At 43.3% G+C, this 14,543-nt stretch overlaps 2 protein-coding genes across 2 annotated transcripts; both read right to left on the reverse strand.

The window, feature by feature from the left end:
• Window positions 1-606: 606 nt before the first annotated feature.
• LOC119907861 (cystatin-like) lies at window positions 607-2,484 on the reverse strand. Its single transcript, XM_038725552.1, has 4 exons — window positions 2,338-2,484; window positions 1,454-1,626; window positions 998-1,108; window positions 607-810 (listed from the first exon to the last, which is right to left on the reverse strand). The coding sequence occupies exons 1-4, from the start codon at window positions 2,384-2,386 to the stop codon at window positions 730-732; spliced, it is 414 nt and encodes a 137-aa protein (XP_038581480.1). The 5' UTR covers window positions 2,387-2,484; the 3' UTR covers window positions 607-729.
• A 5,226-nt stretch (window positions 2,485-7,710) lies between these two features.
• LOC119907871 (cystatin-like) lies at window positions 7,711-9,588 on the reverse strand. Its single transcript, XM_038725562.1, has 4 exons — window positions 9,442-9,588; window positions 8,558-8,730; window positions 8,102-8,212; window positions 7,711-7,914 (listed from the first exon to the last, which is right to left on the reverse strand). Exons 1-4 carry the CDS (start codon window positions 9,488-9,490, stop codon window positions 7,834-7,836), a joined length of 414 nt encoding a protein of 137 aa, XP_038581490.1. The 5' UTR covers window positions 9,491-9,588; the 3' UTR covers window positions 7,711-7,833.
• Between the last annotated feature and the right edge of the window lie 4,955 nt (window positions 9,589-14,543).

Below are 14,543 nucleotides of genomic sequence, written 5' to 3' on the forward strand. Positions count from 1 at the left end.
GTGTCTTTACATTCAGAATTTCCTGACACTGCCAACGTGCGTTCCTCTGCCTCTTTTTATACGAACGCGCACCAACAACCTCTGATCCACCTTTGTAGTTTACCCTGAGCTGGCTGAACTCCCTTCGTAGCGCAGGCCACTGGTTGGAGCAGACAGAAAGGCAACAGTAACGCCAACAACCCAGGTACGCAGGGAGACCTTACTGCAGTACATCTAAAGAAAGTGGTCCTGACTGAATGACAGGTCAACTTTTCTCTTGTCGTTGCGCCTTCCATGTTTGGATGGATCAGTTCAACAGCCAGCTCATAAAGATATTACTGTAGCGCTGCAGTGGGAGTTTACCAGCATGTAGTGTGAAGCTGTGTCAGACTCTTGGCTCATGAGGTCCAGCTTGGAAAGGTCTCGTTTGCAGTCTGCAACCTCACCACTAGAGGCTGCGGAAAGCTACACTTTGTTCCTTCAAGGAATGACTCCTCTATTATTTGCCGTGTTTACATCTTGAAGAAGCCTCAAATTAGACGACCGTATAGAGCTCCATTCATTTAAACACATCTTAATGACATCAGTAAATGAATGAAACTGTAAAAGTAATTCAGTCTCATAATGTACCATTGGTTTGTAGTGTTTTTATTATTGCAGATTTTACAATAAATTTGAGGAGCAGACAGGTGGAGGTAACTACACCATCAGGGATGAGGAGGCTGATGAAGGTGGAGGCAGCTGCTGGTTTCAGGCTTTACAGCTGAACTCCAGAGTCCTGGTCTGTTTCTGCCCGGGAACCACCAAAACCTTAACGTGACACTGAAGCGTCTGGAAAACACAACAGGAAGTGGGTTTTTCCCACATTAACAAAAGACCTTTAAATCTTGCACGCAAGAGACAGAAGAGAACATGAACAGAGAAAAAGAGAGTGACCAAACAAGAGGCTGCTGGACAGACAGCGAGCTGGCCTTCCTCCTGTTGGACTGGTCAGTAATATGAACCAGTTCAGACTCACCTTGCGAGGAGCCTGAAAGTTGCATTTGGACAGATCTTGGACGCTGGGGGGTTTACGGCAGACGGTCCTGGAAATCACTAAATCCACGATGTACAAAGTCCCTGCAACAACCTGAACCACAAACACACGAGACAGCAGAGTCACTAAGTACTGTACTTAAGTAGAAGTGTGAGGTACTTGTACTTCACCTGGGTAACTGCTGATGGCTGCAGTCACACAGTGCTTTAGAATTTGTCTCTCATTCACTAACACTCAGCTGGCTCGACCATCAGGAGCAAACCTTTTACTCCGCTACATTGAGAACTTTAGTTGATTACGTTGTTCGCCTCCTTCCGATAACAGAAAATCGGAATCAACTGATAAATGTCGTCATGGATTCAGCTACACCATTAAGGACACGTTTAGAGGAAACCTTTGACCCCACAGAGTGCACATGAAACGTTTCCTGTGTCGTACCTGACGCTCTGCCTTTTTGATGGAGGAGATTTTGTAGAGGAAGGAGTCTTTTGATTGGGTGTTGTAGTAGTTGGTGGCGACGAGGAGGGCCTTCTGGAGGTTGGGGTCATTGTTGTTGCTGGGGCACAGACCTCCAGGTATGCAACTGGCGCTGGCCCCCGCCACCTCCAGCGCTGCAGGGGGAGGGGAAGACCGTCACCTCTGACCTTAGAGTGGCGTTTGTCTTCAACACTCGCTTCACTAGAGTTTGTGCTGATAGATTTTAGTCTGCAGGACGTCCGAGTTTGTACTTTACCACTTTCTACTACAGTACATTTCTCTGACAGAGTTAGCTGCTTTAAAGATCAAACCATAACAGTTCAGAAAATCTGATGATCAGTCGTCTTCAAAATGAAGTATTTCAGTCAGTGGAAGTTTTGCTGCTTGGAAAATATTTCATGACACCCCAGCAGATTCTAACTGACTCCACTTCTGGCAGCTGCAGTGATCACAAACTCAAACCCTCGTCTCCTTTTCACACGTCCATCGCTTCACTAAACATTTAACACGAGTTCTCTTTAGTTTCTCTCCACTAACTATCTGCAGCTTCAGGATTTGATGCTCAGAGCTGAAAGAGAAGCTCGTTTCTGTTTGACTGAGGAGTTTTATGTTGCAGAGTTTCCTCTTTAGACACCAGTGTGTGACCTTATCATGCTTCTGTTCCTAAAACTGCGTCCAAACAACAAGAAAAGCGGTTAAATTCAGCGCTGAACAAGCTGCTGCGTGCCCTCAGCGGCCACAGCTTACAGAAATTCCCAGGCTGAAAACTGGTGGTTTGGAAAAGGAGGAATCCAGCGTGGCCCCTTTCCAACATTAAACCGTGTTAAAGAAGAAGAAACTTTTACCCAGAACGCCGAGCAGAGAGACGAGCAGCAGCGTCTTCAGTCCCATCATGCACTCTGTCTGTGAGTTCTCGTCTGTTTGGTGTGAGGCGTCGATGCTCTGAACACAGATCAGCTCTGTTCACGGGAACAAACTCTCCTGCTCGTTCCTTTATACTCAGCAGCTGCACCTTGTGTGACTCGACATGTGACGTCACTTCCTGTTGCAGCCCAGCAGACAGTGATCAGCTAGTTCAGGCTCCAGCTCCTGCACAGGTGTTTCATCAGAAAACCTAAAAAAAACCCTCTCCTGAACCAACAAACTGAACCTGGACCGGCCAGTTTCATAAAGAAGTGGCTCTGAAGGGATTTAAACTGTTTTCATCCTGTGTTAGTTTCAAATAAATGAAGTTGTTGTGTTTATATAACACTAATTATAGGAAGAAACCCCACTCATCAGGATTTGAACCCTCAATGTTACATTAAATATTAATTAGCACCGTGTCAGACTGAGGTCAGATCTCACTGCCGACCTACAACAAGCTGCCTAAAGTCCTCGGTCTGTGCGTATTGTTGGGATTTTGTTGTTCTGTGTTGTAATATTGAAAGGCGCCCTCCAGCCACTTTTAACTCGATCGCTCTGTTGAACTGTGCTATTTTGTCAATAATAGAACACATTTAAATGCTCCACACGAAAATACACACTGAGTACGGTGACAGAACAAAATACTTTCTTGCACTGTGTTGGCTGAGACATATTTGTTTACCAGATTAAATCTCTCTTTTAGAGATGTTGTTTAGATAACTTCCAAATAGACAAATGTGACTGAGGATGTCTTTGGCCCAGGATAATATTAATTGTTGGACTGATCTGGCTTTGCCTTCATTCATAAAGATCTTTTGATCTTGAGCCGTTGATCTTTTGGCCGATCTGCTAAGCGGGGCAGGTGCAGTGGACTCCGTGAGGGCTGATGCGCATGCTGGGGAAAGGAAAAACATGTTTATAGAATATAACACACCATCAGAGCAACCTCTCAGCTTCCATCGTGGTTGAAATGCAGACGTACGGAGAGAAACCTGTGGAAAAGGCAGATCGTGCAGTTCACAAGTTGTACATGTGTGAAAAAACCCAGAAGTAAAGACCACATATGGAACATTTGTAAGACCAAATTCTTCTTGTAAGTGTTGAGGCAACGCTGCCACCTTCTGATGAAAAAGTGCCGTTAGCTTTTTACCCGCACAGAATATCCATGTCCAGTAAAAACTAGTTTCTTTTAATAAGGTTCACCAAGCGAAAACCTTTGCGGTCCAGTAAAACAGCCCTGCAATAAATGATATCTTCATGAAGTTAGTAACGTCTTGTTGATGACGTGTTTTTACTCTCCAAAATGGCTGTTTCAAAACAGAATCTTTACCCTACAGGATTAGCTGCGATTTACTTCAGTACAAATGTTAGTAAATGTGATAAATTTCCATTTATAAAATTTTCCTAATTCTTTGCACAATCTGGGAAATTTACCTCCACAACATTTTCTTTCTGGAGGCACTGAAATTAAATCAAACCAGGCACCAACCAGCACCACTGAAGACTGGACCGCTAATCATTTTAACCGCAACTGGTTCCAGCGTGCTGTGTTCATGGATGTTCTGAACGTGGTTCACCATCACATCTCCGTTAGAGTGGTGCTTCCTTTCTGTAAAGAAGAAAATGTAATTATAACAAAAGCCAAACAGAACAACCACCAGCCCCGCCATGAAATGGACCTGTACGAAGCTTATAATGTTCTGTCTCTGCTGATGTTCAGTCTGACATGGGTTCAATAATATGTATGTATAATGTGTCTTCTTGAGTGCTCAAGACCTCCATATTAATGAGCTGCTAGTCGACAAAAACAAGCAGAGAAGCCACACACTTGTGGTGCCAATGCTCATTATTGAAAATTTACCAAAAGTTTTGATACAGTATATAAACTATGACCTATGATTGTGCAGCTGCTCTTGTCACTTCTTTGCCTCCAGCTTGGCCAAAGCCACGAGTGCTCCAGGAGCGGATTGGCAATCGGGAATACCGGGAACAATCCCGAACGGCCGGTCCATTCCATGTGTGTGTGTGTTTCAGACTGGGCCAAACCAATACTTTCATTCTTGAGGGGGAATACGAGCGGCCACTCCCAACTTTGACTGGTCCCCGTTTTTCCTGACATCCGATTGGCTCAAAGTCGCCGATCAAAGGACTTTACTTTCACTCAGGTTTGGGTTTGTGTGAATGCAACAGAAACGGGACGGTAAAAATGGCCAAAAGAAGGAAAGAAGAGAAAGAAATGGGTGGGGCCGACAAAAATAAGAGATAAAAAGAAAAAAGTGTTGGCACAAGAGGCAGCTAAATGGGCCAAATTAACAGGTGAAAAAAGGCGGTCCTTGAAATTTGCTTAATGTGAGACTTAAATGACATGTCCTGATCAAAGATAACTCCAAGATGCCTCACAGTGGTGCTGGAGGCCAGGGCGATGCCATCAAGGGAAACTATATCTTTAGATAATGCGTCACGGAGGTGCTCAGGCCCCAGAACAATAACTTCAGTTTTATCTGAGTTTAACATTAGAAAATTACAGGTCATCCAGGTTTTAACATCCTGAAGGCACATTTGAAGTTTAGCTAACTGATGAGTTTCATCTGGTTTGATAGATAGATATAACTGAGTATCATCTGCATAACAATGAAAGCTTATGGGATATTTCCTGATAATATTGCCTAAAGAAAGCATATATAAAGTGAAGAGGATTGGTCCGAGGACAGATCCTTGTGGAACTCCATGACTAACTTTGGCATGCATGGAGGACTCATCGTTAACATGTACAAACGGAAATCGATCTGATAAATAGGGCTTAAACCAGCTTAGAGCGGTTCCTTTAATGCCAATGAAATGTTCCATTTTCTGCAATAGGATCTGATGGTCAATGGTATCAAATGCAGCACTAAGATCTAACAAAACCAGTACAGAGACAAGTCCTTTGTCTGATGCAATAAGGAGGTCGTTAGTAATTTTCACCAGTGCTGTCTCTGTGCTATGATGAGCTCTAAATCCTGACTGAAAATCCTCAAATAAACTATTGCTCTGTAGAAAGTCACACAGATGTTTAGCAACTGCTTTCTCCAGAGAAATGGAAGGTTAGATATAGGTCTATAGTTGGCTAAAACATCTGGATCAAGTTTACTCCTGACTCCTTTACCTGTCACGAGGTTGCTGACGTGCTGACGTACTGCGGTAAGCGTGTCGACTCATTTCCGTTTCCGGTGCTTGTGTGTTGGTACCGTGTTGTGCTGCTCTCGCTAAATAACAGTTACATTTGTTAGATTACAGTGGCCAACTGTCCGCTAAACACTTATTCTTACAGTAATTTTGCCTAAGCACTCACAGTTCTTTCCATCTAAACCATCAACCTGCCTCTTAGACCCCATCCCGACTAGGCTGCTTAAAGAAGCCAAAGCCCCTTAATTTTTGAAACAATTGTTCAGTCAGAACTAACTTTAGTTTAATTTGACGTTTGTTTTGAATGACTTGCTTTGAAACTACTATCCCTTGTGACAGCATTAGCTCGGAACGACATGATTTAAAATGAATGGAAACGACTGTTAACTGGATGTTAACTTGAAACGGTTGTTCACTCGAAACAACTGTTCACTCGAAATGCTGTTCGCTAAAAACTACTGTTAGCTGAAGGTTAGCTCGAAAAAACTACTCAAAACTACTGTTAGCTGAAGGTTAGCTCAATAAAACTACTCAAAACTACTGTTAGCTTGATGATAGCTTGAAAGGAATGTTAGCTCAAAACAAATTTTTATCGAAAGACTGTTAGCTTGAACAACTTAAGTAGAAACAAACGTTTACCGGAAAACGACTATAGCTCAAACCAAATTAGTTAGAAGATGACTGCTTGGAATGACTTATCTGGAAAATAGCTAAGCTAGGAAATGACTGTTGGCTCAAGACGATTGTTAGCTCCAACTTAGCTTAAAAGGAATGTTAGCTCGAAAAGACTATGGCTCAAAACGACTGTTAGCTGGCTCAAAGTTAGCTCCACACGACTGTTAGCTCAAAGTTAACAAAGTTAGCTATTTATTATTTTTGATCAAGACCTGTCTTTTAACTCACACATAAAGCAAACGTCAAGGACCGCCTATTTTCACCTTCACAATATTGTGAAAATTAGAAACCTTCTGCATGGAGATGATGCAGAGAAACTTGTTACCTCAAGGCTTGACTACTGGAACTCCGTGCTTTCAGGCTGCTCAGAAAAATCTCTTAAGTCTCTCCAGTTAATACAAAACGCTGCTGCACGCATACTGACTAGAACCAGCAGGAGAGATCATATCACCCCTGTTTTAGTAACTTTGCACTGGCTCCCGGTAAAATTGAGTATTGATTATAAAATACTTCTCCTTACATACAAAGCCCTTAATTGGTCAGGCACCATCCTATATGAAAGAACTCCTTACACCATACTGCCCCACTAGAACACTGCGCTCCCTAAATGCAGCGCTGCTTGTAGTACCGAGGGTCCCTAGATGCAGATTGGGAGCCAGAGCCTTTAGCCATCAGGCTGTGGAATCAGACCCCTGTCTGGGTTCGGGAAGCAACCAACTTTTCTTTTTAGTTAGGGATGGTTTTTCTGTATTTTGAGAGAAGGCTTAGGGCTAGGGGATTTTATGGTTAGTTTCATAAGTGTATTTTATTGGTGTTATGACAACCCTCCCTGGCTTTGTCGGCCGCCACGATATTTAGCCGTTAACGTGTCTTTACATTCAGAATTTCCTGACACTGCCAACGTGCGTTCCTCTGCCTCTTTTTATACGAACGCGCACCAACAACCTCTGATCCACCTTTGTAGTTTACCCTGAGCTGGCTGAACTCCCTTCGTAGCGCAGGCCACTGGTTGGAGCAGACAGAAAGGCAACAGTAACGCCAACAACCCAGGTACGCAGGGAGACCTTACTGCAGTACATCTAAAGAAAGTGGTCCTGACTGAATGACAGGTCAACTTTTCTCTTGTCGTTGCGCCTTCCATGTTTGGATGGATCAGTTCAACAGCCAGCTCATAAAGATATTACTGTAGCGCTGCAGTGGGAGTTTACCAGCATGTAGTGTGAAGCTGTGTCAGACTCTTGGCTCATGAGGTCCAGCTTGGAAAGGTCTCGTTTGCAGTCTGCAACCTCACCACTAGAGGCTGCGGAAAGCTACACTTTGTTCCTTCAAGGAATGACTCCTCTATTATTTGCCGTGTTTACATCTTGAAGAAGCCTCAAATTAGACGACCGTATAGAGCTCCATTCATTTAAACACATCTTAATGACATCAGTAAATGAATGAAACTGTAAAAGTAATTCAGTCTCATAATGTACCATTGGTTTGTAGTGTTTTTATTATTGCAGATTTTACAATAAATTTGAGGAGCAGACAGGTGGAGGTAACTACACCATCAGGGATGAGGAGGCTGATGAAGGTGGAGGCAGCTGCTGGTTTCAGGCTTTACAGCTGAACTCCAGAGTCCTGGTCTGTTTCTGCCCGGGAACCACCAAAACCTTAACGTGACACTGAAGCGTCTGGAAAACACAACAGGAAGTGGGTTTTTCCCACATTAACAAAAGACCTTTAAATCTTGCACGCAAGAGACAGAAGAGAACATGAACAGAGAAAAAGAGAGTGACCAAACAAGAGGCTGCTGGACAGACAGCGAGCTGGCCTTCCTCCTGTTGGACTGGTCAGTAATATGAACCAGTTCAGACTCACCTTGCGAGGAGCCTGAAAGTTGCATTTGGACAGATCTTGGACGCTGGGGGGTTTACGGCAGACGGTCCTGGAAATCACTAAATCCACGATGTACAAAGTCCCTGCAACAACCTGAACCACAAACACACGAGACAGCAGAGTCACTAAGTACTGTACTTAAGTAGAAGTGTGAGGTACTTGTACTTCACCTGGGTAACTGCTGATGGCTGCAGTCACACAGTGCTTTAGAATTTGTCTCTCATTCACTAACACTCAGCTGGCTCGACCATCAGGAGCAAACCTTTTACTCCGCTACATTGAGAACTTTAGTTGATTACGTTGTTCGCCTCCTTCCGATAACAGAAAATCGGAATCAACTGATAAATGTCGTCATGGATTCAGCTACACCATTAAGGACACGTTTAGAGGAAACCTTTGACCCCACAGAGTGCACATGAAACGTTTCCTGTGTCGTACCTGACGCTCTGCCTTTTTGATGGAGGAGATTTTGTAGAGGAAGGAGTCTTTTGATTGGGTGTTGTAGTAGTTGGTGGCGACGAGGAGGGCCTTCTGGAGGTTGGGGTCATTGTTGTTGCTGGGGCACAGACCTCCAGGTATGCAACTGGCGCTGGCCCCCGCCACCTCCAGCGCTGCAGGGGGAGGGGAAGACCGTCACCTCTGACCTTAGAGTGGCGTTTGTCTTCAACACTCGCTTCACTAGAGTTTGTGCTGATAGATTTTAGTCTGCAGGACGTCCGAGTTTGTACTTTACCACTTTCTACTACAGTACATTTCTCTGACAGAGTTAGCTGCTTTAAAGATCAAACCATAACAGTTCAGAAAATCTGATGATCAGTCGTCTTCAAAATGAAGTATTTCAGTCAGTGGAAGTTTTGCTGCTTGGAAAATATTTCATGACACCCCAGCAGATTCTAACTGACTCCACTTCTGGCAGCTGCAGTGATCACAAACTCAAACCCTCGTCTCCTTTTCACACGTCCATCGCTTCACTAAACATTTAACACGAGTTCTCTTTAGTTTCTCTCCACTAACTATCTGCAGCTTCAGGATTTGATGCTCAGAGCTGAAAGAGAAGCTCGTTTCTGTTTGACTGAGGAGTTTTATGTTGCAGAGTTTCCTCTTTAGACACCAGTGTGTGACCTTATCATGCTTCTGTTCCTAAAACTGCGTCCAAACAACAAGAAAAGCGGTTAAATTCAGCGCTGAACAAGCTGCTGCGTGCCCTCAGCGGCCACAGCTTACAGAAATTCCCAGGCTGAAAACTGGTGGTTTGGAAAAGGAGGAATCCAGCGTGGCCCCTTTCCAACATTAAACCGTGTTAAAGAAGAAGAAACTTTTACCCAGAACGCCGAGCAGAGAGACGAGCAGCAGCGTCTTCAGTCCCATCATGCACTCTGTCTGTGAGTTCTCGTCTGTTTGGTGTGAGGCGTCGATGCTCTGAACACAGATCAGCTCTGTTCACGGGAACAAACTCTCCTGCTCGTTCCTTTATACTCAGCAGCTGCACCTTGTGTGACTCGACATGTGACGTCACTTCCTGTTGCAGCCCAGCAGACAGTGATCAGCTAGTTCAGGCTCCAGCTCCTGCACAGGTGTTTCATCAGAAAACCTAAAAAAAACCCTCTCCTGAACCAACAAACTGAACCTGGACCGGCCAGTTTCATAAAGAAGTGGCTCTGAAGGGATTTAAACTGTTTTCATCCTGTGTTAGTTTCAAATAAATGAAGTTGTTGTGTTTATATAACACTAATTATAGGAAGAAACCCCACTCATCAGGATTTGAACCCTCAATGTTACATTAAATATTAATTAGCACCGTGTCAGACTGAGGTCAGATCTCACTGCCGACCTACAACAAGCTGCCTAAAGTCCTCGGTCTGTGCGTATTGTTGGGATTTTGTTGTTCTGTGTTGTAATATTGAAAGGCGCCCTCCAGCCACTTTTAACTCGATCGCTCTGTTGAACTGTGCTATTTTGTCAATAATAGAACACATTTAAATGCTCCACACGAAAATACACACTGAGTACGGTGACAGAACAAAATACTTTCTTGCACTGTGTTGGCTGAGACATATTTGTTTACCAGATTAAATCTCTCTTTTAGAGATGTTGTTTAGATAACTTCCAAATAGACAAATGTGACTGAGGATGTCTTTGGCCCAGGATAATATTAATTGTTGGACTGATCTGGCTTTGCCTTCATTCATAAAGATCTTTTGATCTTGAGCCGTTGATCTTTTGGCCGATCTGCTAAGCGGGGCAGGTGCAGTGGACTCCGTGAGGGCTGATGCGCATGCTGGGGAAAGGAAAAACATGTTTATAGAATATAACACACCATCAGAGCAACCTCTCAGCTTCCATCGTGGTTGAAATGCAGACGTACGGAGAGAAACCTGTGGAAAAGGCAGATCGTGCAGTTCACAAGTTGTACATGTGTGAAAAAACCCAGAAGTAAAGACCACATATGGAACATTTGTAAGACCAAATTCTTCTTGTAAGTGTTGAGGCAACGCTGCCACCTTCTGATGAAAAAGTGCCGTTAGCTTTTTACCCGCACAGAATATCCATGTCCAGTAAAAACTAGTTTCTTTTAATAAGGTTCACCAAGCGAAAACCTTTGCGGTCCAGTAAAACAGCCCTGCAATAAATGATATCTTCATGAAGTTAGTAACGTCTTGTTGATGACGTGTTTTTACTCTCCAAAATGGCTGTTTCAAAACAGAATCTTTACCCTACAGGATTAGCTGCGATTTACTTCAGTACAAATGTTAGTAAATGTGATAAATTTCCATTTATAAAATTTTCCTAATTCTTTGCACAATCTGGGAAATTTACCTCCACAACATTTTCTTTCTGGAGGCACTGAAATTAAATCAAACCAGGCACCAACCAGCACCACTGAAGACTGGACCGCTAATCATTTTAACCGCAACTGGTTCCAGCGTGCTGTGTTCATGGATGTTCTGAACGTGGTTCACCATCACATCTCCGTTAGAGTGGTGCTTCCTTTCTGTAAAGAAGAAAATGTAATTATAACAAAAGCCAAACAGAACAACCACCAGCCCCGCCATGAAATGGACCTGTACGAAGCTTATAATGTTCTGTCTCTGCTGATGTTCAGTCTGACATGGGTTCAATAATATGTATGTATAATGTGTCTTCTTGAGTGCTCAAGACCTCCATATTAATGAGCTGCTAGTCGACAAAAACAAGCAGAGAAGCCACACACTTGTGGTGCCAATGCTCATTATTGAAAATTTACCAAAAGTTTTGATACAGTATATAAACTATGACCTATGATTGTGCAGCTGCTCTTGTCACTTCTTTGCCTCCAGCTTGGCCAAAGCCACGAGTGCTCCAGGAGCGGATTGGCAATCGGGAATACCGGGAACAATCCCGAACGGCCGGTCCATTCCATGTGTGTGTGTTTCAGACTGGGCCAAACCAATACTTTCATTCTTGAGGGGGAATACGAGCGGCCACTCCCAACTTTGACTGGTCCCCGTTTTTCCTGACATCCGATTGGCTCAAAGTCGCCGATCAAAGGACTTTACTTTCACTCAGGTTTGGGTTTGTGTGAATGCAACAGAAACGGGACGGTAAAAATGGCCAAAAGAAGGAAAGAAGAGAAAGAAATGGGTGGGGCCGACAAAAATAAGAGATAAAAAGAAAAAAGTGTTGGCACAAGAGGCAGCTAAATGGGCCAAATTAACAGGTGAAAAAAGGCGGTCCTTGAAATTTGCTTAATGTGAGACTTAAATGACATGTCCTGATCAAAGATAACTCCAAGATGCCTCACAGTGGTGCTGGAGGCCAGGGCGATGCCATCAAGGGAAACTATATCTTTAGATAATGCGTCACGGAGGTGCTCAGGCCCCAGAACAATAACTTCAGTTTTATCTGAGTTTAACATTAGAAAATTACAGGTCATCCAGGTTTTAACATCCTGAAGGCACATTTGAAGTTTAGCTAACTGATGAGTTTCATCTGGTTTGATAGATAGATATAACTGAGTATCATCTGCATAACAATGAAAGCTTATGGGATATTTCCTGATAATATTGCCTAAAGAAAGCATATATAAAGTGAAGAGGATTGGTCCGAGGACAGATCCTTGTGGAACTCCATGACTAACTTTGGCATGCATGGAGGACTCATCGTTAACATGTACAAACGGAAATCGATCTGATAAATAGGACCTTTAATGCCAATGAAATGTTCCATTTTCTGCAATAGGATCTGATGGTCAATGGTATCAAATGCAGCACTAAGATCTAACAAAACCAGTACAGAGACAAGTCCTTTGTCTGATGCAATAAGGAGGTCGTTAGTAATTTTCACCAGTGCTGTCTCTGTGCTATGATGAGCTCTAAATCCTGACTGAAAATCCTCAAATAAACTATTGCTCTGTAGAAAGTCACACAGATGTTTAGCAACTGCTTTCTCCAGAGAAATGGAAGGTTAGATATAGGTCTATAGTTGGCTAAAACATCTGGATCAAGTTTACTCCTGACTCCTTTACCTGTCACGAGGTTGCTGACGTGCTGACGTACTGCGGTAAGCGTGTCGACTCATTTCCGTTTCCGGTGCTTGTGTGTTGGTACCGTGTTGTGCTGCTCTCGCTAAATAACAGTTACATTTGTTAGATTACAGTGGCCAACTGTCCGCTAAACACTTATTCTTACAGTAATTTTGCCTAAGCACTCACAGTTCTTTCCATCTAAACCATCAACCTGCCTCTTAGACCCCATCCCGACTAGGCTGCTTAAAGAAGCCAAAGCCCCTTAATTTTTGAAACAATTGTTCAGTCAGAACTAACTTTAGTTTAATTTGACGTTTGTTTTGAATGACTTGCTTTGAAACTACTATCCCTTGTGACAGCATTAGCTCGGAACGACATGATTTAAAATGAATGGAAACGACTGTTAACTGGATGTTAACTTGAAACGGTTGTTCACTCGAAACAACTGTTCACTCGAAATGCTGTTCGCTAAAAACTACTGTTAGCTGAAGGTTAGCTCGAAAAAACTACTCAAAACTACTGTTAGCTGAAGGTTAGCTCAATAAAACTACTCAAAACTACTGTTAGCTTGATGATAGCTTGAAAGGAATGTTAGCTCAAAACTAATTTTTATCGAAAGACTTAGCTAGGAAACGACTGTTAGCTTGAACGACTTAAGTAGAAACAAACGTTTACCGGAAAACGACTATAGCTCAAACCAAATTAGTTAGAAGATGACTGCTTGGAATGACTTATCTGGAAAATAGCTAAGCTAGGAAATGACTGTTGGCTCAAGACGATTGTTAGCTCCAACTTAGCTTAAAAGGAATGTTAGCTCGAAAAGACTATGGCTCAAAACGACTGTTAGCTGGCTCAAAGTTAGCTCCACACGACTGTTAGCTCAAAGTTAACAAAGTTAGCTATTTATTATTTTTGATCAAGACCTGTCTTTTAACTCACACATAAAGCAAACGTCAAGGACCGCCTATTTTCACCTTCACAATATTGTGAAAATTAGAAACCTTCTGCATGGAGATGATGCAGAGAAACTTGTTACCTCAAGGCTTGACTACTGGAACTCCGTGCTTTCAGGCTGCTCAGAAAAATCTCTTAAGTCTCTCCAGTTAATACAAAACGCTGCTGCACGCATACTGACTAGAACCAGCAGGAGAGATCATATCACCCCTGTTTTAGTAACTTTGCACTGGCTCCCGGTAAAATTGAGTATTGATTATAAAATACTTCTCCTTACATACAAAGCCCTTAATTGGTCAGGCACCATCCTATATGAAAGAACTCCTTACACCATACTGCCCCACTAGAACACTGCGCTCCCTAAATGCAGCGCTGCTTGTAGTACCGAGGGTCCCTAGATGCAGATTGGGAGCCAGAGCCTTTAGCCATCAGGCTGTGGAATCAGACCCCTGTCTGGGTTCGGGAAGCAACCAACTTTTCTTTTTAGTTAGGGATGGTTTTTCTGTATTTTGAGAGAAGGCTTAGGGCTAGGGGATTTTATGGTTAGTTTCATAAGTGTATTTTATTGGTGTTATGACAACCCTCCCTGGCTTTGTCGGCCGCCACGATATTTAGCCGTTAACGTGTCTTTACATTCAGAATTTCCTGACACTGCCAACGTGCGTTCCTCTGCCTCTTTTTATACGAACGCGCACCAACAACCTCTGATCCACCTTTGTAGTTTACCCTGAGCTGGCTGAACTCCCTTCGTAGCGCAGGCCACTGGTTGGAGCAGACAGAAAGGCAACAGTAACGCCAACAACCCAGGTACGCAGGGAGACCTTACTGCAGTACATCTAAAGAAAGTGGTCCTGACTGAATGACAGGTCAACTTTTCTCTTGTCGTTGCGCCTTCCATGTTTGGATGGATCAGTTCAACAGCCAGCTCATAAAGATATTACTGTAGCGCTGCAGTGGGGTTTACCA

The sequence above is a fragment of the Micropterus salmoides genome, unplaced genomic scaffold (assembly GCF_014851395.1).
Source record: "Micropterus salmoides isolate LMB-PRFRI ecotype aquatic unplaced genomic scaffold, ASM1485139v1 Ms_hic_scaffold_1, whole genome shotgun sequence".
Taxonomy (NCBI): Eukaryota; Metazoa; Chordata; class Actinopteri; order Centrarchiformes; family Centrarchidae; genus Micropterus; species Micropterus salmoides.

Excerpts from the sequence above, each read along its gene's own strand:
- LOC119907861 (XM_038725552.1), bottom strand. The coding sequence starts at position 2,386 with ATGATGGGACTGAAGACGCTGCTGCTCGTCTCTCTGCTCGGCGTTCTG. Across the intron at positions 1,627-2,337 it reads CTCTCTGCTCGGCGTTCTGG|CGCTGGAGGTGGCGGGGGCC; the intron begins GTAAAAGTTTCT and ends CTCCCCCTGCAG. Across the intron at positions 811-997 it reads ACTTTCAGGCTCCTCGCAAG|ACGCTTCAGTGTCACGTTAA; the intron begins GTGAGTCTGAAC and ends TGTGTTTTCCAG.
- LOC119907871 (XM_038725562.1), bottom strand. The coding sequence starts at position 9,490 with ATGATGGGACTGAAGACGCTGCTGCTCGTCTCTCTGCTCGGCGTTCTG. Across the intron at positions 8,731-9,441 it reads CTCTCTGCTCGGCGTTCTGG|CGCTGGAGGTGGCGGGGGCC; the intron begins GTAAAAGTTTCT and ends CTCCCCCTGCAG. Across the intron at positions 7,915-8,101 it reads ACTTTCAGGCTCCTCGCAAG|ACGCTTCAGTGTCACGTTAA; the intron begins GTGAGTCTGAAC and ends TGTGTTTTCCAG.